Genomic DNA, 24913 nt, shown 5'->3' on the forward strand with positions numbered 1-24913 from the left:
ATGACACCTTGAAAGGACATTTTTCGCTTCACCGGTGAGTGTTCATAATGATTTGGATTAGTGCATTATGGTATTTATATGATACTCTAGGAATTTTAACAAATATCATTGTAGCTTCATCTATGAGGAATGATCAAATCTCAAGCAAATCGAAATTTAGACATGTAGCCTATGTGTAAAATTCTGTTTTTAATTACGAGCTTTCAGTGTAGTAACGGTTTAGTCAGTTACATTTTAAACTCTATTGCTAGCCATTACATTTTGCTAGCAAATACATGGAGTTTAGAGGACATCGTAATCTTGCAGAAATCCTTGAATGCTGGAGCTGTTGGCTGTAATTTTACTCTCTGAAGGAAGGTGACTCAAATTGCCTCTGTTCAGCAGCCATACACAATCCCTCAGGCCCTTTTAGTAGAAGCGCGTGTATGTGTGGGGGGGGGATTCTCAGGGGCCATATTGTTGGGCTTCAGGGCAGTTCTGCTGTGTGCTGAGATCAAAAGGGAGAACGCAGTGACACAGTGTTTAAAACATGAGTGATGAAGTTTAAATATAAACCGTAATATCTCAGTACAGTCAACATCATATCCTACACATGACCGCCTATGTACTGAACATGGGATGGTTTAGAAATAATCTCTTTCTGGATTATGAAACAAAGTCGAATCAGCTATAACACTACCCTGGAAATCCAGAGTTCTCGCGAGAGCACAAGTTGAATTTGCTCAGCGAGTTTACTCTGGCGTCGAGTAATGATGCTCATTAAATATGCCCTTGTATCCGAGCTGCACCAATCACACCGGGTTATCTGATATAGGCGGACCAGAGGCGAGCTAAAGGTGACGTCGAAGTCATTAGTAAACATTGCAAGATGGCTATGGATGAACACCAGTTGTTTGAAACGGCTTTGGCCGCTACAATGAACAAGTTAGACTTGGCTTTTTACCTAAAACAGGAACAGAAGACGGCGTTTGAATCGATCCTTTGCAAGAAGGACGTTTTTGCTGTTTTGCCGACCGGATACGGCAAGAGTCTAATCTACCAGTTAGCTCTGCTGGTAGCTAAGCTTATGGGGCTTGTTGTGATTGGTCGTAGTGTTATCCAATTGCGTGCAGTGAGATTTTCAAATGCATGCTTGGTGACGCCCCTCGAGCTGGCCGATTTTCATTAGTCGATGCCAGACCATTAATCTTTCAGATTTAGGTCTGGATTTCCAGGCTACTATAACACGGCTCTGCACAATAGAATCGATTTAAGAATCGATATTGGTTCATCAAAATGAAGATTGATTAAAAATGAAAAATCAGTATTTTATGATGTTTACCTGTTCAGGGCTCAAGGCTATTTTTCACTAAATGCGTACTGTATGAATGACACAGATGGCAACGGGTATATTAGGCTGCTGTCACTTTAAGAGCGAATGCACCGATCCAATATACTGTTACACATGCAGTTTCTTTCTCAACTGTTTACATTCACTTAAGACTATACTGACTTTGTTTACGAGGATACTTGTCAGGACGGCATTTTGACAGTTCAAGCGCAAGAATTTTTTTCTCGTCTTCTTGGGCTTGAATGGTTTAAAATTGCTCAAATGTTTTAATTAGCAAGACTTAAAACCATGCAAATGATTGGGCTGGTGACAATTCTGCCAGATGTCCCAAGCATCTTTCACGTTGGCCTGGGCCATCGGGCAGTCTTTATCATCAAACCCTGCTGTTGTAGCTTATCTACGTGGTGTGTTTAAAAAAAAGAGGCAAATACAGTCAAACCGTGCCATCGGGGAAGCCCTAATTAAATATCACTTTAAGGATTTCGGCCCTCAACTGTTTATGCCAAAACCCTAAATTTATTTTGGTTGCTGAAATATCAGTGCATCACTAATTGTCTTTGTTGTTCACCATTTGTCACGAGCAAATGCTAAAATGACCTTGAGATTTGGTTGAAATATTAGCTTCAGACGCCCATGGCTGATGTCCCCACTGACATTGAGCGGTGTCTATATTATAGATGTGCGTGTGTCTGGGATTGTCAGAATAAAACATTCTCTTGAGCTCTGCTGTACAGGCTTCATTTGTTTTCCAGATTTAAATCAAAGGTCACTTTGATCATGGATATTTGCACTGGAATTATAATGAGATAATTTGGGCCAGCATTTCGAGCATCTGTGCATATGGTAATGGATCTCAGAGTAGTAGTGGATGTCTTTCTGCAGAAAGATAGCACAGAGACAGTGATGGGACAGTGAAAATGGGGAAGGTGTTTACAGAGGGACATGAGTTTTTAGTCCATGTCTGATCAAAAATCAAATCGAGGTAATAAATTAAATGCAACTTGAGTGCCAATAATAAAGCTAGTCTCTCAAAGCCAGACTCGCTGTTGGCATATAGTCTGGTCAATTTAGAAGCTTATCTTCACCACATGTAAGCAGCCAAAAACAGTTGATGCCACAATAACAGCCCAGATTGTAAAACATTACAATTTCTGTGCAGCTATTTGAATCACACTGAAGAAATTAAAGGAAATGTGTGATTCATCAAAATGTCTCGTTATTGAAACGATTAGTGGTTGAATAATTGCCATGGCTGACTTAAGGGGCTTTTGCACCAGAGGAACCTTTTCATAGTTCCTAGAACTATTGGTGGAAGTACCCAGATTTTGGTGAGTTCGCACCGCAGGAACTAGGAGCGATTTTAGTTCTAGGAACTCCTTTTGGAGGAACTAATTTAGCTCCTACTTCAGAGTAGGGTCTAAACCAGCACTCTAGGAACTAGCCGTGATGTTAGTGTACAATGACTGGCCAAACGCACGCGAAACACCAGCACCCGCCATTTAAAAAAAAACCAGTGTGTAGACTCAGATTATAGCCTATATATTTACTCCAGAAACTAACTCTACGAACATGTCCATCTATCTATAATGATAGATGGGCATCTTAACCTTTACGCTGAGGAGAAAATCCAATGTAACTTTGAGGGGACCAAGCCAAACCTGATTATGTATTTCTGCTCAGCTAGCAATACTGGATATCAACCACACGGCATATGCTAATACTTTCATATACTGTCTACTTTCTATGTATAACAGTTCTATCTAATAACGTATTAGACAGGACTGTTAGACAGATCGTAAACTAATGAACACGGAGAATGCGAGCGCTGTGAGCTCAGGCTCTGGCTGGCATTCTCAGCGCCGTCAAAATAAAGATCCGCTATGCCGTAAAAATAAAGGTCACAACAACAAGCGCGGCTTACGTCACTTCAGAGTTCCTACTGGCAGTGCGAATGCTACCAGGAAAATGTTCCTAAAGGTTCCTAACCATTAGTTGTTGGGGAACCAACCTGTTTCCTAGAACTACCTGGTGTGAAAGGCCGATATTTGCCATTTTAAAGGTAGGGTAGACAATTTTGGAGAGTCTAGCAATAGCAAGTTAGCTTTGAAAGCATAAGATCCCATCCTCCCTTCAGAGTGTCTCCAAAGTCTTGCCTCCTTTAAAACACATGAACGCATACAGCAGAGTCTACAAATTGTCACATAAATTACCTCTTGTCTCAAAGCAAATTACAAGATAACAATGAACGTAAACAACTTGCAGAGCTCTAGTTGTACCACCTGACTGCTGCAGATTCATTTCAGCGTTGACCGCGTTATGCATAAAAACTCATAAGTCTGAGTCTGAGGACGTGAACAGCTCCAGGTAGAACATCACGGGTTGCCATCTCATAATTACGTTTACGACATGGCGTGAGCGCAGCATAAGCTCCTTGTTTTGGGTCAGGAGGAACTGTAAAAGGTGTCTGCTGTTTGTTTGTGGCTCTCTGTGACTGGTGTCTACAACTCTGCATAGCCTTATGAAACGCGCTGATGACGTGTGACGAGGGTGCACGGAGGTATGGACATATGTTGACAGGCAGGTCAACATTCAGACTGAATGCAATGATTGGACAAAAATGTTTTGGTCCTGTCTTCCACAGCAGATATGTTTTTTATTGATTGCTATCAGGATGTGAAGAGAGGTTCAACCAATATAACAAAAAGTGCTTAGAAAACTAATTTCCTACCCTACTTTCAGTTCTTGGTAAGGGCCAAGGTGGGGCTTTTATTTTGACAGCACTGAGATCTCCTGTGCCTGAGTGCAGATTCTGAGGATCATGACTCTAAGGCTGACAGATTTCTGCTTCATAGTGTGTCTGAATATTACATTGAATAAAATGTTGAATTATTCTGTTATGCATAAAATAATAATAAACATTTACTCTGACAATTTGACTTATGAAAGGAAATAAAGTTATTTTGCTACCACCAGCAATACAGTGATTGAAACTGAACTATTTTAGTAATTTTGGGTTTGTTTAATAGTGCGTAGGATAATAATGCTGTGTCATAAATCTCTCAAAGTTCACATATTGCTTTTATTGCTATGGAAACGTCTCTTGGGTTAATTAAGTTGTATTTGCTGCATAATTGCTTTGTAATAAATACTTTGTTTGTGAACTGGTGTTCAGGTTCATTAATCTTGTTTAATGTATAATTAGAGCTTGACTGATGTGCTGTCTGCATTAACCCTTGAGTTGGTGTGTTTTTCTGATGAACAAGGTCTACTGGATGAATGAATTAGAATGTAATCAACAAAAACTAGTTTCACCATCATGACATTTTATGTTTTGACCTTTTTACTGTGTACAAAGGTCATGAATTGTCCACATGTGACGACTAGTTGTTGAAGTATCTCGTATTATAGTGTTTATTTAGGACGGGTGTGTGGAGGGCAGCAGTACCTGGCAGGCTGCCTCAGGCAAACACTGTCACATTAACTTTCTAACACAAACGGTTCATTTCCCCATAGACTTCCTGTCACTGTCAGTGCACCTTAAGCTATAAATCAATCCAAACACACACTGACATTTACAAAGCCTCCATTTGCTCGTTCTTTAATGTTTAGGAATGATTTAGAAATGGTAATTAATGGAATAGCAGACTTTAAAAGTAGGGGAGTCAGCAGTGTTTATGACTGGGCATGCTACTTTTAAAGTGATGTCAAATATTTTGCATTACTCTTTATAATAAGTAACTAAATGCATTAAATAAGTGTTGACTGAGAATCTCCATAAACAGAGTGGAAGGTGGAAGCCAATGCTTGACTTGTAGAGCTGCACGATTAATCATAAAAAGATTGCGATCTCGATTCAAATACCCTGTGATCTTATTCCTAAATGACAGCAAGTCTGTTTTGTCTATTGAACATTTGAGTACGATCACAGCGAAACATTCAAATCTGCGTTCACGCTGCCGCTGACACAGAGAGAGCAGTTGGCATGTATAGGTATGAAGCAGCTTCACAAATTTTACAATAATTCAGATTATCACTAGCCTGACAAGCCAGGCCCACCTCAAGATGTTGGGTCTGGGAACACACCATTGGCAGGGCACAATCCGAGGGGCGGGCTAAACGGTTGTCTTTCAAATTCCCTCTGCACGCAATAGGAAAGTGCTACAACCAATCAGAGCGTTTTCCTACCAGCAGAGCTAGTTGATAGATTAAATTTTCGCCGTATCCGGTCGGCAAAACTACGAACACATCTTCCTTTTTTAAGAATGACTTCAGTGCCGTTCTTTGTTCTTTTCTCAAAGAAAAGCTTAACTCCAAGTCCTCCAGAGTCGCGGCCAAAGCCGATTCGATAGACCCATCTTCTTTGTTTTTAAGTAGCAGGGAATTCACGCGGAACCTTTGCATCTCTGCCGTCATTATGTTAAGCCCGCCCACCGACTTCTGATTGAACACGATGTGATTGGCCTGACAAGAGTTTGGTTTTTCCAGCTCGCAAGCCAACGGAGAGTTGCCAGACGACACTGGCTGCAAATTACAATTGCTGCCGCTAGGGTGCGTCTAGATTTCTAGGCTAGATTATCACAGAAGTACTTGGTTAAAAGTTTATTGTTCGGATATAAACGCTGATGTTTACGGTAGCGATCAACATAGAGTAAATCGCCTTTGAATGTAACAACGCTTCAAATAAATCAAATAAATGTATCTATTACATCATTACACCAGAAGGTGGCGACAAGTGACTGTTAAAATGTTTTATTTATCATTGAATCATTTAATTTAAAGGGCACCTATTATGCAAAATTCACTTTTATATGGTGTTTGAGCATCAGTATATGTGTTGGTAGTGTGTGCACAACCACCCTATAATGATAAAAATCCACCAAGTGCTTTTAAAAAAAAAAGCCCATAAACCATAAGCACTGTCACAGAACAAGCCATTCACAGATTCAGGGCAAAGTGACGTCACTTTGCACAAGCCCCTCCCACGAGGGTTGACTGACACTGCAGTTTTAGCATAGACCCGCCTTGAGTGAGTGAGCTAAACACACTCAGCCATTGTTTCGACACCGGAGCAGCTGTAGACAGGAATGTCTCGTAAGCAACTCAGGTGTTTTGTAAGAGTGAACATAACAGTCTTCATGTACTCCTGACATCACCTGACATGTTATTTTTGAAGGGAATGCACCCCCATATACCTAAATACCAAGGATGGATCAGTACAAATACTGTATGTTCGTGATCCAGCTTACAGTCTCCGGAGTGATAGGCCTAACATTACTGATCACAGCAGTAATGAAAGGGAGAGTGCTCATTTTATTACAGTTTATCAGAGTTGTTTTAGGGACATAAAGTCTACCGGTTTATTTAGCACCCCCTGAAAGGCATAAAGTCTGTATATATTTGTTTACTGTTAGTTGTAACGAGTGTTTTGTGTACTTCGCTGTGTATGTTGATGATAATGAAAGGAAGAGAGAGAGAGTTTATGGATAAGACTTTAATGCACACTTTTTGTACTGTGTTTATTCAGCTCTTACAGTGATTTTCTGGAGCGTAAACGGACTCTTCATCTTTTGTGTGACGTACAATAAACTTCATAAAACTTGAAGCTCCGCCCTCTTCTTGAAAGGGGGCAGAGGGCAGCAGCTCATTTGCATTTAAAGGGACACAAAAACTGTGTGTTTTTGCACATCCTCAAAAAGTGGCAATTTTAACATGCTATAAAGAAATTACCTGTGGGGTATTTTGAGCTAAAACTTCACATACACTCTCTGGGGACATCAGAGAATTGTTTTACATCTTGTAAAAAGGGGCATAATAGACTTTAAGAGATTCGTTCAAAAATGCTGATTCATCCAGTAATGAAAAAGATTTAGGCTGCATCCGAAATCGCATACTTTCCTAATATATAGTAGGCGAAAAACAGTATGTGATATAATAAGTATGTCCGAAACCCACAGAACTCATAAAAGAGTGGGCAAAAAGTCCCCGGATGACCTTCTACTGTACCTCCAGTGAGATTCTGAAGTGTGCATTCGATGGACACTTTACTATCCCATGATGCCACAATATATACATACATGCACGCACGCACGCGCACACACACACATATGCACGTGTGTGTGTGTGTGTGTGTGTATGTATGTGTATGTATGTGTGTGTATGTATATATATATATATATATATATATATATATATATATATATATATGTATATGTATATGTATATATATATATATATATATATATATATATATATGTGTATATGTATATATATATATATATATATATATGTATATGTATATGTATATGTATATATATATATATATATATATATATATATATATATATATATATATATATATATATATGTATATGTGTATATATATATATATGTGTATGTTAATCAGTAAATTCATTAAATAGAAAAAACAAACATGTATCATAACATTGTTATTATATTTAATAACACTTTTACAGTTACAGACAGTTTAAGCCATTTTAAGCCAGATTTCAAACCATTCCTTGAGCTTCCTCATCACTTCACACAACATTAGCTCTGTTGTTACTGCTTTTAATGCATGACCGCCTGAACCTCCATTAGCTGTTTGCTAATTTAACCACAAGAGTGCAAAAAAGTAATTCAGATCCACATTATATATCTAATTAAGTTTTGCCAATCTACTGAGCTCATAATTCATGTTCAGTTATTGGATTTCACCCCCTTTTTCTCTGACTTTTATGCTTGGCTTCTCTCTTTTTTTAATGTAAAATGAAAACGCCAAACCCTTACAATAAAGTACTGTGGTGGGACCATGAATCAGTGGGATGCCATGGGTAATGAATGACCTTATCATGGAAGTATCTAAAGAGTCCCATGATACTTTTTGGTACTTTTTTACTAGGAGCTTCAAACTTTATCAGTCTTTCTAAAGTGTCTGGTGAACAATCAATGTCTACACATACACAACTTAAACTGAATCTAATGGACCACCTATGCAAATTATCCCTGATGCTTTATCTAAATTGATGTTCTTTATCTCTTCTCTGAAACCTATTGAGCTGTATTACAGATTTGTTTTTCAATACTTATTTATTCAAATTGTTTATAATCAACATTTCTCTTAGCTCATCAGGAATCTTGAATAAAACAATTTGGGCTGGTATTTTTCACTGTGTACTCTGGGATTGCCTTCTCTGTGAGGGAAACATGTGATGCTTCCCTAGAATTTGACCAAAACAAAGTATCTTGAATGGCAGAAATGTTTATGCGACGAGCCTTACACTGTATATTTATTCGTGTTTTAATGTGCCTCTGGTTATAGGGCTTTTTAGATGAATGCCAATGCTTTTAAGGTCTTGTAGAATCTGCTATTTCTGACCCAATTCATTTGCTGTCTTTCATGGCTGCAATAAGCTATTTTCCCAGGGAGTCAAAATACTCTTGGGTAAATTGGCAGTGGGCGGCATCACACGGGATCACTCAGACCAAAACAAAAACAGACATACCGACACGAAACGCGCATTTCAAAGTAGAATAACTGGCTGTAGAGAAACAAGTATTTGAACTTAGCATGTTTCCTAAATCTCTGCAAACATAGTATGGCATTTTTATGCTTTAGTACAGTAAAAAAAAATGACATACAGCACCTTTAAAATGCTATATATGTGGGCATCTCACTAGGTTGTGGAAAGAAACCACTTTTTGTGACGACTCTGTTCTCTATAATTCCTTTTATAGGTTATCTGACTTTTGTTTTGTTTGATTTTTGTGTTTAATAGAGTCTCCTGAAACGGATGCAGTGATGGACTTGGGCTCGACTGAACCTTTGGAATCTGAAGTTCTGTATGACTGTGTGATCTGTGGTCAAAGCGGCCCGTCCACTGAAGACAGACCCACAGGACTGGTGGTGCTGCTACAGGCTTCATCAGGTATCACACACTCCAACATCAGCATTGTAGCAGTGTCTACAGCAACAATGGCTAGTAGAAGTGGATTTTAGGCCAACTTTAAAATGGATAACATCAGGGCTTCTAGTAATGAAAAATAAATGTCATTTCGGTGATCAGCGATGAGTTTTAAGGGATTCAATTATTGACTACAGGGGGACTTTAAGTTTTGTCTACTGAATGATCAACACCCATGTATATATTTTTTGTATAGTGCTTTTCAGAATACATATAGTTTCAAAGCAGCTGAAACTATATGTGTTGTGTACACCTATGTACTGAACATCACTGCCGTTTTTTCATTTGCGTAAGTCTCAATATCACCACTAGGACTGTGTGTACAGTAGCTTTACAGCTTTCCATCTGCAGGTTCAGGTTGTGGTCCAGATCACTGGAGCTCTTTAACTGTGCATTAAACCACCCATGAGTTTAAATTCACCCTCTTTACTCTACTTGTTTTAACAACAGTGTTTTAATGGCTTCTGTGACTTCTCAGCTGGTGCTGTGATAAAATTAACATGGTGTTTTATGAATAATCACTGGTCTTTGATGTGTTTGAAATGTGACTTTAGTACTCTTGAAACGCCTCAAGGTCGAGATGGCAACTTTCTAGCAGTCATGTCTGACTCTGTAGAGAAATTCTCTGCAGAAAATCAACAGTTCTTTGAGATTTGATGGACTGATAGGCTTCTGATTATTGCTGAGTATTCAGTATGGTAGAGTTTAGGGTCAGCAAGCATCGGCGTGACATTCGTTACAGTTTTGACTTTGACGTGGTATTTCATTATAGTATTCAAATGGTGAGTGCCATAAATGTGATGATGGCAGCTAATTAACTAATGAAATGGCATTTCTGAAGAGTGTGTATATGTATGTATTTCAGTGTTGGGGCACCGTTGTCGTAGTGACATGCCAAAGCGATTGCCCACCACAGATGAGGAACACATCTACCCCGAGGACACATGTGGAGCGACCAATGATGTTAGACTGTCCCTTATGCAACGCTACTTTAAAGATGTATGTGCCATATATAAACATACAACTCACAATAACCTCTCTATAACACACTAACAATATAAAACTCAATCTGAAACATCTTTGTTCAGGCATATAAGTGCAATATGACTGCATAAGCATGCAATTATCCATTTTCTTCTTTTATTTTTTCGAGAGGCTAAAATGTTTTAAGCGTTTTAAATGCACCACCACTTATGCACAACATACAGGTACAACCTCATTACACATGCTTAAATAATGCAGTATACCACAAGAGGCCAATAAATGACATTGTTGTTACCTCAGTAAAGGTTTGTTAGGCACAGTGTGACACGTAGTAAAATCAGTTTCTCATGTGTCATATTGCTTTTAAGTCAGTGGAATTGGCAGTGTTTTGGATCCCATTGACTTTCGTTGTATGGAAAACCCCAAGTGAAAGTAAAAGCTTTGTGTTCAGTATGAGTTTAATAATACATCAAATCTGAATGTGTTGTTAACATGCCGCTCATTAGGTCATGACTGATGTTCTGAAGTTTCTCTTTTTTCCATGTTCTCAATTTGCCAGAGTTCCTGTCTGCAGTCTGTGTCTGTTGGCTGGGACGGGGGTGTATACGTGCAGACGTGCGGCCACACTCTTCATATAGACTGTCACAAGTCCTACATGGAATCCTTACGGGTGAGAATCACTCTTCTAAAGAGCTATAACTTATCAAGCCATTTATCATGCATTTGGAACAGTTATAGAGGAAGTCCAACTACGGTTAGGGAAAGTATATGTGCACAGTGACCCCACTCTCACAGCCCACCTAGCATTTGAACAGCTCTTTAATGATTTAACCCAACAGATGATTCTGGAATCATTCATCCAGCTGTCTAATATAAAGTGGCTTCTGATCTAGTGTCTGTCAAGACTGGCGTTTGACTCCCCTGTCAGAGACATATTCAGTATTCACCGTTCACACTCTCTGTCGGCTGTATTCCAAACCCCAATTCATCATTTATGAAAATGTCCCATGGCACCGGAGCCTTGTGAACCACAGACTCTAGAGTGGAGGAACTGTCTTCATTGACTGTTATACACAAAGACTGTCAGGTTATCTACCGTCTTGTCTGCTAAAAATGAATTTTAAGGATTCATTTTGTTTTACAACCACAAGTTGGTATGTTCAACAATACTTTCCATGATGTACAAATATAAAATGTCTTTTTCTAGACAAGATCTTGAGCTATTAGTTCAGACTCTGATCTGTTATTAGAGGTCCATCCACCACTGTTTGTTCTCAACTGAACCTTTGAGAGGTGTGTTGTGCTTATGCTAATAAGGGCAGTCTGACATCAGCATCTGCTTAATAATCTGTGACATGAGCATTGGCGCGTAGAGCAAGAGAATTAGCTCTAGAATTATGAGCACTTTAGTCTCAGCCTCAGGAGATGCACACAAACCCTCAAAACTGATGCATATTACACACAAAAATACCAAGAGCTTCCTTAAAGTCATAAGCTCCAGTGCTGTTCTTTTATTGACAAAGGCTGTTTTCTTCCAATTGGCTTTAATCTGATAAAATTGTGTGTGTGATGACTTCATCCAAATTGTAGCATGAGCTATGGTGTATCGCAAGATAAAAATCTGCCCTTGAGCCAATTCCATACATAATTTTGTGTATTTCACAAATTTTTATCCTATGCATTCCTGATCTCCCCAAATCCTTGTACAATTGATGAGAGTAATGAGAAAATATAGCCAGTTTACTGCTTACAGATTTCACAAAGACTTTAAATTAAGAATCTGATAAGACTCCATGTAACTGCCTTTATGTGATGAAGCACATTAATGCTAAATGTTTTCATGGGACAATAAAACACTGATAATATTGATCATTTTGATATAATGGGAATGACATAAGGATGCATGTGGAATTCTGTCATGTGACACCTTATTTATTTGCATTAAATCCCCCTTTTTGGACATGTTTTTTGCAACGTGAAATATCAACAGAATTTATGCACTGAAGTTTTATCAATAATTAGCATTTACATGACTGATATCTGTGAAAATTTTGATGCTCTAAAAAAAAAATCCTTGGAATGAAACTTGTCTATTAAGACACGAAACCAAGCCATATCTAGACTAGTGACTAGAATATCACAGGGTTATTTTGACTTGGACCAGTAAGCAACCTCCTAACAACACCCTAACAACCACCCAGAACCCCATTTCAACCATAATAACAGAATAAGAGTGTGTTCACACTTGGCATGTTTGGTTCGATTAAAACGAACTCTGGTGTGATTGCTCTGTTAGTGCGACTCATTTGAATAAGGGTGTATTCACACACCAGGAAAGACCGCTAGTTCACTTGCTTTGTTCTGGACCAAATACAGTGTTGATATTATTATTATTATTATTATTATTATTATTATTTTCTTGGGTGTGGTTTGCTTTCACACTACCCTTTTTGCAAGTGAACGAAAATGTGTAAAATATTTGGAAGCCATACAAGTGGATTACATCTGTCTCAGACTTCGTTATTCTGATGCGCTGGCCTCCCGTGCTTCGCAGACGGAGAGCGATTTCGCTAAATCTACGATCTCTGTGCCGCGAATTGGATATGGTGGCCTCTACTGAACTGAAGGTCCACTGAAGGTTTGCTTTAATAAATGTGCGATCTCTCGCAAACAAAACATTTATTTTAAGTGACTTTTTTAATGCTCAGAGCCTGGATATTTTATGTTTGATGGAGACTTGGCTAAATAATGGTGACTTATCCCCGTTTTCGGAGTTGCTCCCTCCAATCTGCGGTTTTCTGAATTCCCCTCGGGCTTCTGGTCGTGGAGGTGGTTTGGCATCTATTTTTAAGAACACTTTCAATTGTCGGTTTCTTCACACCAGAGTTTTTACCAGTTTTGAACTGCACTACAGAACCTATTGTTTGTGCAAATATATATCGGCCTCCTAAATATAATAAGGATTTTATACAGGAGGTTTCAGACTCTGTAGGTGAGATTTGTTTAAAATATGATTCATTTTTAATTGTGGGAGATTTCAATGTGCATGTTTGTTGTCCAAAACATTTTTTTGGATATGATTGACTCTTAACCTCACACAACACGTTTCTGGACCCACTCATGTTCAATGGACATACCTTGGACTTAATACTAACTTATGGTCACTCTGTTGGGGATGTTCAAATTCACAATTTAGCTCTCTCTGATCATATGGCTGTTACTTGTACTGTAAGTCTCCTGTGTGTCATTCGTAATACCTAATTTCCAATTCGCCAGGTCCGGAACTTAAATGCAGTCACTATTGAGCATTTTAAAAATGCATTCATTGAATCTGATATCAATTTTACTTTGGAGAGCCCTTTGCATTCAGATGTGAATGTTTCACTTGATACTTTTAATTCTGTATGTTCTTCTATCCCAAATTCAATTGCTCCTCTGAGGGTTAAGAGTGTTAAGGCCAATCCAGAACCTTGGCAAAATGAGGTTACTCGGGGCTTGAGGCGTGCTTGTAGGAAAGCGGAGTGTGGGTGTAAGAAGGATAAATTACAAGTGTCATATGATGTACTACTTTAGTCTTTATCTACAGTACCTACCAGAATGCAGTTAAGTCAACTAAGTTTTGCTGATCTAATCTTAAGGTACCACAGTACTCCTAATATTTTATTCAATACTATCAATTCAGTGCTAAATCCCACTACTGCGTGTCCTGTTTTCTCCACCATCAGATGTGATGATCTGCTGATTTTTTTTTTTTGTGCAGAAAATTGATGATATTAGGTCTCAAGTTGTACCTGGTTCATATGATCCCATGGTTACTTGTTTCACCTCTGCTGTATTTGATAAAATGTATTTTCATTCTTTAGCTGAGGTAGTTGGGCAGTTAAAACCTACAAATTGTGGCCGTGATGTTATTCCATCTAGATTACTTAAGCATACTTTTGATATTATTGGTCCTAGTATATTGACTTTAATTAATAGAAGTTTCAAAACAGCAGTAGTTCCAATAGATTTTAAGCATGCTATTGTACAGCCTCTTTTGAAGAAAACAAATTTGGATCCAAATGTTTTATCTAATTACAGGCCTATTTCTAAACTGCCCTTTTTATCAAAATATGCTGAAATTTATCAAATTAAACCAACTGCAGACTTTTCTAGTTCAAAACTGCAGAAAATCTTCAGTTAGGGTTTAGATTGAATCATAGTACAGAAACGGCCTTGTTGAAAGTTCTAAATGATATCTTGATTGCGATTTGATTCTGGCAGCTCAGTAGTTTTAGTTTTACTAGATCTTAGTGCAGGGATTGATAGCATTGATCACAATATCCTAGTCTCCCGCCTAGAAAAGACAGTGGGAATTCGGGGCATGGCACTCAATTGGTTCAAATCCTTCCTTTTTAATAGGATGTTTTTCAGTTCATTTTGGTCAACATTATTCTAAAATGGCCCCATTGTCTTGTCTAGTGGGGTTCCACAAGGATCCATTCTTGGCCCAATTTTGTTGTCATTATATATGCCTTAGGTTCTGTTTTTCATAAGCATGGAGTATCCTTTCATTGTTACGCAGTTGACACTCAGGTGCATTTACAGTGAGGAAAATAAGTATTTGAACACCCTGCTATTTTGCAAGTTCTCCCACTTAGAAATCATGGAGGGGTCTGAAATTGTCATCGTAGGTGCATGTCCACTGTGAGAGACATAATCAAAAAAAAAAATCCAGAAATCACAATGTATGATTTTTTTTACTATTTATTTGTATGATACAGCTGCAAATAAGTATTTGAACACCTGAGAAAATCAATGTTAATATTTGGTACAGTAGCCTTTGTTTGCAATTACAGAGATCAAACGTTTCCTGTAGTTTTTCACCAGGTTTGCACACACTGCAGGAGGGATTTTGGCCCACTCCTCCACACAGATCTAATCTAGATCAGTCAGGTTTCTGGACTGTCGCTGAGAAACACGGAGTTTGAGCTCCCTCCAAAGATTCTCTATTGGGTTTAGGTCTGGAGACTGGCTAGGCCACGCCAGAACCTTGATATGCTTCTTACAGAGCCACTCCTTGGTTATCCTGGCTGTGTGCTTCGGGTCATTGTCATGTTGGAAGACCCAGCCTCGACCCATCTTCAATGCTCTAACTGAGGGAAGGAGGTTGTTCCCCAAAATCTCACAATACATGGCCCCGGTCATCCTCTCCTTAATACAGTGCAGTCGCCCTGTCCCATGTGCAGAAAAACACCCCCAAAGCATGATGCTACCACCCCCATGCTTCACAGTAGGGATGGTGTTCTTGGGATGGTACTCATCATTCTTCTTCCTCCAAACACGTTTAGTGGAATTATGACCAAAAAGTTCTATTTTGGTCTCATCTGACCACATGACTTTCTCCCATGACTCCTCTGGATCATCCAAATGCTCATTGGCAAACTTAAGACGGGCCTTGACATGTGCTGGTTTAAGCAGGGGAACCTTCCGTGCCATGCATGATTTCAAACCATGACGTCTTAGTGTATTACCAACAGTAACCTTGGAAACGGTGGTCCCAGCTCTTTTCAGGTCATTGACCAGCTCCTCCCGTGTAGTTCTGGGCTGATTTCTCACCTTTCTTAGGATCATTGAGACCCCACGAGGTGAGATCTTGCATGGAGCCCCAGTCCGAGGGAGATTGACAGTCATGTTTAGCTTCTTCCATTTTCTAATGATTGCTCCAACCTTTTTTCACCAAGCTGCTTGGCAATTTCCCCGTAGCCCTTTCCAGCCTTGTGGAGGTGTACAATTTTGTCTCTAGTGTCTTTGGACAGTTCTTTGGTCTTGGCCATGTTAGTAGTTGGATTCTTACTGATTGTATGGGGTGGACAGGTGTCTTTATGCAGCTAACGACCTCAAACAGGTGCATCTAATTTAGGATAATAAATGAAGTGGAGGTGGACATTTTAAAGGCAGACTAACAGGTCTTTGAGGGTCAGAATTCTAGCTGATAGACAGGTGTTCAAATACTTATTTGCAGCTGTATCATACAAATAAATAGTTAAAAAATCATACATTGTGATTTCTGGATTTTTTTTTTAGATTATGTCTCTCACAGTGGACATGCACCTACGATGACAATTTCAGACCCCTCCATGATTTCTAAGTGGGAGAACTTGCAAAATAGCAGGGTGTTCAAATACTTATTTTCCTCACTGTACCTCTGCGTAAACAGGACAAAAGTTCTTTTGAGTCATTATTGAGATTGTTTACAAGAAGTTAAATCTTGGATGTCACAACATTTTCTGAATCTTAATGAAAGTAAAACTGAAATAATCTGGTTTGCGGCCCCTGACACTCAAAACTCTTTTGACTTGGGTGAGTTAGCCCCTTTCTGTAAATCTGTAATGAAGAACTTTGATTTTGAAAGGATGATTAATGCTTTTATTTCTGTAAGACTACATTATTGTACCTCACTATATGTGGGTGTTAGCCAAGCACTGTTAAACCATCTTCAATCGTTTCAAAATGCGTTTTAAAAGGTAAAAAGCAGCTTGTAACACCAGTTTTAGCCTCACTTCATTGGTTGTCTGTGTAGTTCTGTTCTGTATAAAGCATTGCATAACTTGGCCCCACCATCCTTAGTACATCTCCTTCATATACATAAACCATCTAGGTCTCTCAGATCAGCAAATCAGATGATCCACCTCTTCAACTGGGTCTCGGTACCGTTGTTTGGTCCGCACCCGAGTACGACTGATGTATTCACACCTGCCGAAAAGATCCGCACCAAGGGGGGAAACGAACTTAAGTTCGATTCAATCGATCCAAACAAGACAGGTGTAAATACACCCTAAGTGTGAACGCTGCCATCCGAATCCTGGTGCGCACCAAACAAGTGGACCGAGATGCTGAAAAGATGGGCGGTTCGAATGAAATATGAATGCAACACGGACCAAAGACATGTAAACAAACCAAAAACGCGACATGAGATGCACACAAGATGCAACCCTAAAAAGGACAGAGTGCTCAAGCATACCCGTTTTTTCTCATCATAGTCTTGATGTTGCCCATCACAGTTCGGTACAGACATCAGAACCATAATGAAATCCAACCATTCGGGTTATGAACAAATCCCAATGCCTTTAGGTTCGGTATCAAAATGCCAATGTGAACGCTAAGTGCACCAGGACTGCATGTTTTCAGGTTTTTTGGTCCGAACTACAAGTGTGAACACATCTTAAGCTACAATGTGGACCAGACTTTTACGCTAATAGTTAGGGATGCACCGATGTGAAAATTGTGGCCGATACCGATAACCGATATTAATATTGCTGTTATGGCCGATACCGATATTTACCGATGTCGATATCTCTGTATAGAAAACAAATTTGAATGATTATCAAATAAAGAGCTATTTTCCAAAACACATTTTTTTTACTTTAGAAATGACTGATATTGGGCACCTTTACCTGTGTGCAAAATATGTCACACATACACACATTGCATATAATGTGTGCTGGTCAACTTGTCTAAAATTAAGAAACCCTTAGAAAACAGTAAAAAAAACAAAAAAAAACAGGAACATGTGTACAATTAAGATAGGCTACCGTATTTTCCGCACTATAAGGCGCACTTAAAAGCCTTTATTTTTTTCAAAAAACGACAGTGCGCCTTATAATCCGGAGCGCCTTATATATGGATCTGGCGCCTTATGTTAACGTCTGTTAAACAACCGCTGACTTAAACCTTGTTTACTTTCGCCTGACACCGGAGCGCGAGCCTCCGCTGACTGCGCGCGCAACTCCCCAAACAGACCAGGCATTTATACTTGACGCAACTGTTTTGTTTTAGACTGAACACCAGACCATACAACTGATTTAGACGCGCAAACTGGGTGCCGGTGTGATGAGATGTACTACTAATATCCGTCTGCTCGGGCAGATTCGGCTCAAAGTCATGCATCTTCGGATTCAGAGGCGCGCGCGCTGTTAAGCCGAATCTGCCTGAGCAGACGGATATTATTTTTTTTATTAACTTCGCGCTCATGCGGACGCGTCGAGTATAAACAAGGTATCTTGGTTTACATTTGGACTTTGGATGTGATCTTAGGCTTGAAAAGGTTGGTGACCACTGCATAACGCAAACCCAGTCAAACATTTGACTGCAGTATCTTCTATTCTATATGCGCCTTATAATCCGGTGCGCCCTATATATGAAAACAGTTCTAAAATAGGCCATTCATTGAAGGTGCGCCTTATAATCCGGTGCGCCTTATAGTGCATTTATTATTCCAATATCCAAATATTATTCTAAAAAATACCACAGGGAAAAGGGCTTCTTGTGACGTGCTGTCTTTGCGTTTGAACAGTGCACATTTTAAACAGGACACGCAGCTGAATAAATGTTAGCCAATACAAACATATTTATAGAAAACAGTTGACAATGAATAGACAGGAGTCCAATAATAGCATAACGAATCACTTATTCTAAAAATAATAACAAGTAGGCGAATCCGACATATGGGCTGTGTTAACAGTAAAACGTCCGTCATTTAACGAATTTTAAAAACACGGATGGATAATACAAAATGCTTTCTGACATTTTGACAGAAAAAAACAAACAAGCAAGAACAAAATTTAAACTTAGCCCGTTTTCATTTTACAATTATCTTCTCTCTCTATGTGCGCGCGTCCGTGTTTGTGAGAGAGAGCTCGCGCAGCACCGGTAGCCTACTTTTTTAATCCATAAGTAACGAACGCGATAGTTTTCATACAAAATAAATATGTAACATAATTAGGTAGGCTACTTTAGTTATTATTAACACAATAACACATGAAGGCTACGTTTCTCAACACTGAGAATGAATAAATAAACGCCTGTTTCTCCACTCGCGCTTATCAGAATCCACAAATCACACGCGCTGTCACTTTTGAGAAAAATCTAATTCGAATGGGTATCATATATCAAGCAATATATTCAAATATCTACAAGTCAAAAAACAATCAGTCAAAAATGTGTCATGAGGAGGAAAAAAACATAAGTCGCACTGGACTGCATTAACAATGTTACGGACGTGAGCGCTCTCGGCACTTAAAAACTGCTTTAAAACTTTCACAGAGACCTCAAGCAGAAAGCACAAAGCCTGTCTTTAAATTTAATTTCGTTTTGTATTAATTGTATCTTAATTTTGATCAATGTTTCATCAACGAATTGCATTGGATTTAATAAATAAAAAGTAAATATACTAGAAAATATTTAATCAGGACAGAGGCGACGGCGCGTGAACCTGGAGCGCGTCTCATAAATGAACCGAAACCTAATTGTATCTTAATTTTGATCAATGTTTCATCAACGAATTGAATTGGATTTAATAAATAAAAAGTAAATATACTAGAAAATATTTAATCAGGACAGAGGCGACGGCGCGTGAACCTGGAGCGCGTCTCATAAATGAACCGAAACCTAATTGTATCTTAATTTTGATCAATGTTTCATCAACGAATTGAATTGGATTTAATAAATAAAAAGTAAATATACTAGAAAATATTTAATCAGGACAGAGGCGACGGCGCGTGAACCTGGAGCGCGTCTCATAAATGAACCGAAACCTACCTGCCTCACAGACCTGAGACATATATAGAAAGCTTGAAACTTCTATTTTTAAACAGAACAATTCAAAATGAAAGAAAACAGACTGTTCTCTGCTTATGTCATCTGTATGAAATGTGTATTTCTCTCACATCAACCTCTTCAGCTTCACACATTAAATATCGGCCTGTTCACATCGGCCATATTTTGACATTGGAACGATACCGATGTGTAAAAAAATGACCATATCGGGCCGATATTATATCGGCGGCCGATATATCGTGCACCACTACTAATAGTCAAAAGTCTGTCTCTATAAGAGGATATATGGGATACTATAAGTGTTATGTCTGTTTGTTTGTTTTTTATAAAGTAGTCTGCTTTAAACCTAACCGTATTTGTTTATTCCTCAGAATGATCAGGTTCTTCAGGGGTTTTCTGTGGATAAGGGTGAGTTCACCTGTCCACTGTGTCGTCAGTTCGCCAACAGTGTTTTGCCCTGTCGTCCTGGGCGTGGGATGGAGACGGGCGCCTGGCACACTCCCAGTAACAAGAGCCTGTCCACACTGGTGAAGGAAGTGGAGGACCTTCAGGAGCAGCTGGGCATTTTCCCAGTAAGCGCCAGCGTAAAGCAGAGAGATCCCATACTGGTATTTATTAGAGCGCTCTCCCCTCCCCTCTTTTCTGTTCTGTTCATCTCATCCCTCCATCCTGATTCAGAGAACGGACTGGTGTGGCATTCACCTCCATGTGATCTTTCATGCCCCAACAAATAGTGTTGGGGTTTGACATCTCATAACACAAAATCTCAAGCCAGTGTCATAGACTTGCATGTCATGACTTGTTTTTCCTTCCTCACAGGCGGAGTCCAACCTGAGTAAAGAGATGGAATCCGTTATAAAGGACATTAAAAACACCACACAGAAAAAATACATGGATTATGGGAAGAACCCAGGGTCACCTGACAACGACTTCCTGTTCATGTACTCCGTGGCCAGGTGAGAAAGAGCATCTATTTAAGACATAAATTGCACAGTTTTTCCTAAATTGCACAGTGGATTTTATGGGTCAGTGTTTTTTTTTTATCTAATCTTCAGTGTTCTCATTATGTTTGGCATTAGAGGGAAGTTCAGTACAGCATAAAGTGTGCGTGTCTTGCATTACAGATGTTCTGATGTCATGACACTGTTTATATTCTAAAAAATGTATTGTGTAAATGGCATCATTTTAGTTGTGATTGTTCTTCAATATGATCAGTGTTTCCTTGAGGAAGAATATACTGTTTTTTATATTCAGCAGTGTCGAAAAAGGGGAACCCATGGATATTGTATATATTATTTGTTTTGTATGTTTGTACTTTCTTTCCCATGTTCCATTCTTTCTTAGTTTGTTTTGTTTGTTTGTATTGTTCAGTGTTTAGTTAGCCTGTTCTTCCCATTTGTTGTTTCTTTGACTGTTTGTTTGTTCTCCTGTTCATTCTTTTGTTACCATGTGCTTTGGTTCATTTGTTTTTTTTCCCCTTATTTCATTTGTTCTATTGTCTTACTCTCTCATTCTTTCTTGCTGTCTTTTCTATGTTCCATTCTTTTATTTGTGTTGGTCATTCTTTAGCTTGCTTTGAAATGCATTTCAAGGTTTTATAAGGCATTGTAAAAGGATAGGTCCAGTTTCCCTCAGAGCTGCTCTAGTCCACATGTTGTGTGTCTCTCTCTCTCTCTCTCTCTCTCTCTCTCTCTCTCTCTCTCTCTCTCTCTCTCTCTCTCTCTCTCTCTCTCTCTCTCTCTCTCTCTCTCTCTCTCTCTCTCTCTCTCTCTCTCTCTCTCTCTCAGGACTAATCTGGAGTTAGAGTTGGTTCATCGTGGGGGGGATCTGTGCAGTGGGGGGGCCAGTGCTGCCGCCAAACGCTCCTGTCTCAGTGAGTTTCTCTCTTTTTTCCCTCTCTTTTTGTTTTCTGAGTTTAACATTTGTTGGATTTCTTCTTTTTTTTACATTTATAGATTATCAGTGTACAATTTGAGTGACAAAATGTCAACATTTCCAGAGAATACTAACAGCTTTGTTAGGGAGTAATGCAGAGTTAGGGTGTGTTCACAATTGTGGTTCTCTTGGTTCTTCTGGTTCGGTCCCAAAAAAAAGAAGAAAATAATACATTTAGTCCTATTTCGATTAGCATTCACACTGACTTTTTTTTTTTTTTTTTAAACACCAAACCTAAAGATAAAAGGCAAAATTATATGTTCACATCCTGATTGGACTCACAAGCCTTTATGATTTATATTTTGCAACGGACCTTACTGAACATCCAAAACAGTGTTGTGCGCTCAATGCACCACATATAGTGGTATTTTTTACCAGTTGAGAACTCATAAAGAGCTCTTAAAATGTCAAATTAGCGGCAGGAATTCCTCCGTTGCACACACTAACACATCTGCTGCAAGGAGATAACGCTTCTAATGCCTGTACCGAACTGTAATGGACAATATTGCAACAATGATGAGAAGAATCAGGTATGCTTGATATATCGGCCACCATATCGGTATTGGTCGATACATGTTCATTTTTAAAGTTATCGTTATTGGGCCAATAAGAAAATTTAGCCGATATATTAATGTATTATTTACTTCAGCTGAGACACTTCAGATGCACACTGTTCCCCATGATGTATGATTGAAATCGCTTCAAAAAAGGAAAATACAGTAAAGTGCGACATGTGCAGCGCAAGTCTGTCATATAGACTACATAAAATTATAATGAGAACATTATAATTGTGTGCTTGAGGCATGGTGAGACTTGTTTTTGTTATCAGGCTCTCAAAAATTATAGAAAAATTTGGATTTAGATTTATCGGCCAATATATCGGTTATCGGCTTTCAAATATACAGAATTATCGGTTATCGGTATTGGCCAAAATGTTCATATCGGTGCATCCATAAATTTTTAAGATTGCATCTTGTGACATTACATCCTGCATTTGGTTTGGTCGGTCTCGGCCTGTTTGTTTGGTACCAACAAAGCCATTGCACAATAGTTCGTTTTAATCGAACCAAACATGCGAATTGTGAACACACTCTTAATGTCATATTTCTTTAAAGTATTTTGTGCCAGGCTGGGTCATTTGGGGATTTTTCTGAATCTAACAGTGCCCACTTGACAGATGTTGTCAGTTCCCAAAACCACGTCAGCATTGATAACGGAAAATAAACATGCTCACTTTTAAATTCTTTTGTGAATTGAGTAAATGTATTCATTTAATTACGGCAGTTTTGTGTATGTCAGGCACACTGCTCTTTACATATGACTTTGACCTTGAATGTGTCAGCCACTGGTCCTGAACTTATTTCACTTTAATTATCTGGAGTAATCTGAAGTTCACTGTCTTCAATTTAGTGTTCAAGGATACAAAGAGTTCATTGATAGGGCCTTAAGGGGATTCAACCTTGCCAGTTACCAGCCTTGAACCTTAACCACTACACAACGCCAACGCAAATGAAATTTCCCAAGTGGACTCTGCTGTCCGTGATTCAAATGGGAACGGACTGTTCTAATTGTTCAGGAATGGCATTCTTCTGGGATGATGGACTATGGATGATATATTTGTATGCTGATGGACTGGATGTAAGGAGAATGTCGAGACTGCTGTTGTTGGATTTTTCGCAGTCAAGATCAGTCAGTCGACACACATCCACACACTGGCTCTGTATAAATGAGTGTGTGTGCAGACTTTGAGCTGTTATGAAAAAATCCTGACAATCAAGTGCAGCTGGAGAGATTTCACACTCCAGCAAAACAGCCATTTTCTGAGCTACATTAAACACATCCATAGAGAGGGCCAGATTTACTCGTTCTCTTGCTAAGCTCTAATGTGCTGAGACTAAGAAAATGGGAAGTATGGACAAAGAAAGAGAATGTTGAGTGGCTGTGCAGATCTCGCCGCCATATTGCTAGTGTTGCGAGTGGTTGTTAGGGGTCTAAGGGATGTCCCGATCAGGTTTTCAATCGATCCGAGTCATTGAACATTGACCCGATACTGAGTCTCAATCTGATACTTGTATTTTCTTAGTGTTTGCACACTTCAAGTAAAATCAAGCCAATGTTTTGGTAGAGTTCCTCAGAGTCTCGAATGTAAAAAAAAGAGCATCTGTCACTATGGAGTAATTCCAATATAACAATTAATTACTACAGTTATTATATTTATAGGCCTATATTCTTACACGCACACACTGCCGTTCCAACGATTTTTTTAGTCTCTTATGTTCACCAAGGCTGCATTTATTTGATTAAATATACAACAACACAGTAAGATTGTGAAATGCTATTACAATTTTAAATAACTTTTTTATTTGAATATATTATAAAATGTAAGCTGAATTTTCAGCATCATTACTCCAGTCTTCAGTGTCACATGATCTTTCAGAAATCATTATAATATGCTGATTTGATGCTCAAGAAACATTTCTGTTTATTATTAATGTTGAAAACAGTGGTGTACAAATTTTTTTTTTTCAGGATTCTTTGATGAAAACAGCATTTTGCATAATTATGAAGATAGGAGATATTGATCTATGAAACCGTTTTAAAATCGTACCTGTTTGTTATCTTTTACAGTGTTCAAAACAATATTCACAAAATGGCAGCAGCTGCGTTTGTATGAAACAAGAGAGAGCGAATCCGCGATACCTGATGACATAATTAAATAACTGTACACAAAATGTTGATTTGACTGAGTTTTAATATTTTATTAGCGCACCCAACGTAAAACTTCCACGAGGAAAAAAACGTTCCTAGCAAGCGTGTAGCACTGCTGACTTCAGTAACCCGGATGAGCCTGCGTTATCTGTTTTCAGCGGTTGTTTTCTGGGAATAACATACCGCCGGATGGCGAGATTGACCAATCAGAAGCAAGTATTCCACAGAGCCTTGTTATAAGCAGTTTGAACGCACACCTGCCAGCCAATCAGAATCAAGTATTCAGACAGACCATGGTATAAAAAGAAATATCACACTTGTCCAAAAATGTCCATAGAACTGTCCAGAACAATTTACATGACGAAGTTTAAAAGTTAAGGTTATTGATTTGTTCAGA

The 24913-nt window shown here is 38.8% G+C and overlaps 1 protein-coding gene across 2 annotated transcripts in view; it reads left to right on the forward strand.

The window, feature by feature from the left end:
• The window catches only part of ubr3 (ubiquitin protein ligase E3 component n-recognin 3), an 86307-nt gene that overhangs the window by 43215 nt on the left and 18179 nt on the right, over positions 1-24913 (forward strand). The window contains exons 25-30 of one of the 2 annotated variants that reach the window (XM_084421775.1): positions 9106-9255; positions 10157-10290; positions 10835-10945; positions 20244-20444; positions 20692-20828; positions 21660-21745. In XM_084421775.1, coding sequence (XP_084277901.1) covers positions 9106-9255; positions 10157-10290; positions 10835-10945; positions 20244-20444; positions 20692-20828; positions 21660-21745 — 819 coding nt within the window. Of the gene's footprint in view, positions 1-9105; positions 9256-10156; positions 10291-10834; positions 10946-20243; positions 20481-20691; positions 20829-21659; positions 21746-24913 lie in introns of both variants that reach the window. The other variant, XM_084421774.1, reaches the window with a different exon arrangement.

This window comes from Rutilus rutilus (genome assembly GCF_951802725.1).
Source record: "Rutilus rutilus genome assembly, chromosome: 10".
NCBI classification, from domain to species: Eukaryota; Metazoa; Chordata; class Actinopteri; order Cypriniformes; family Leuciscidae; genus Rutilus; species Rutilus rutilus.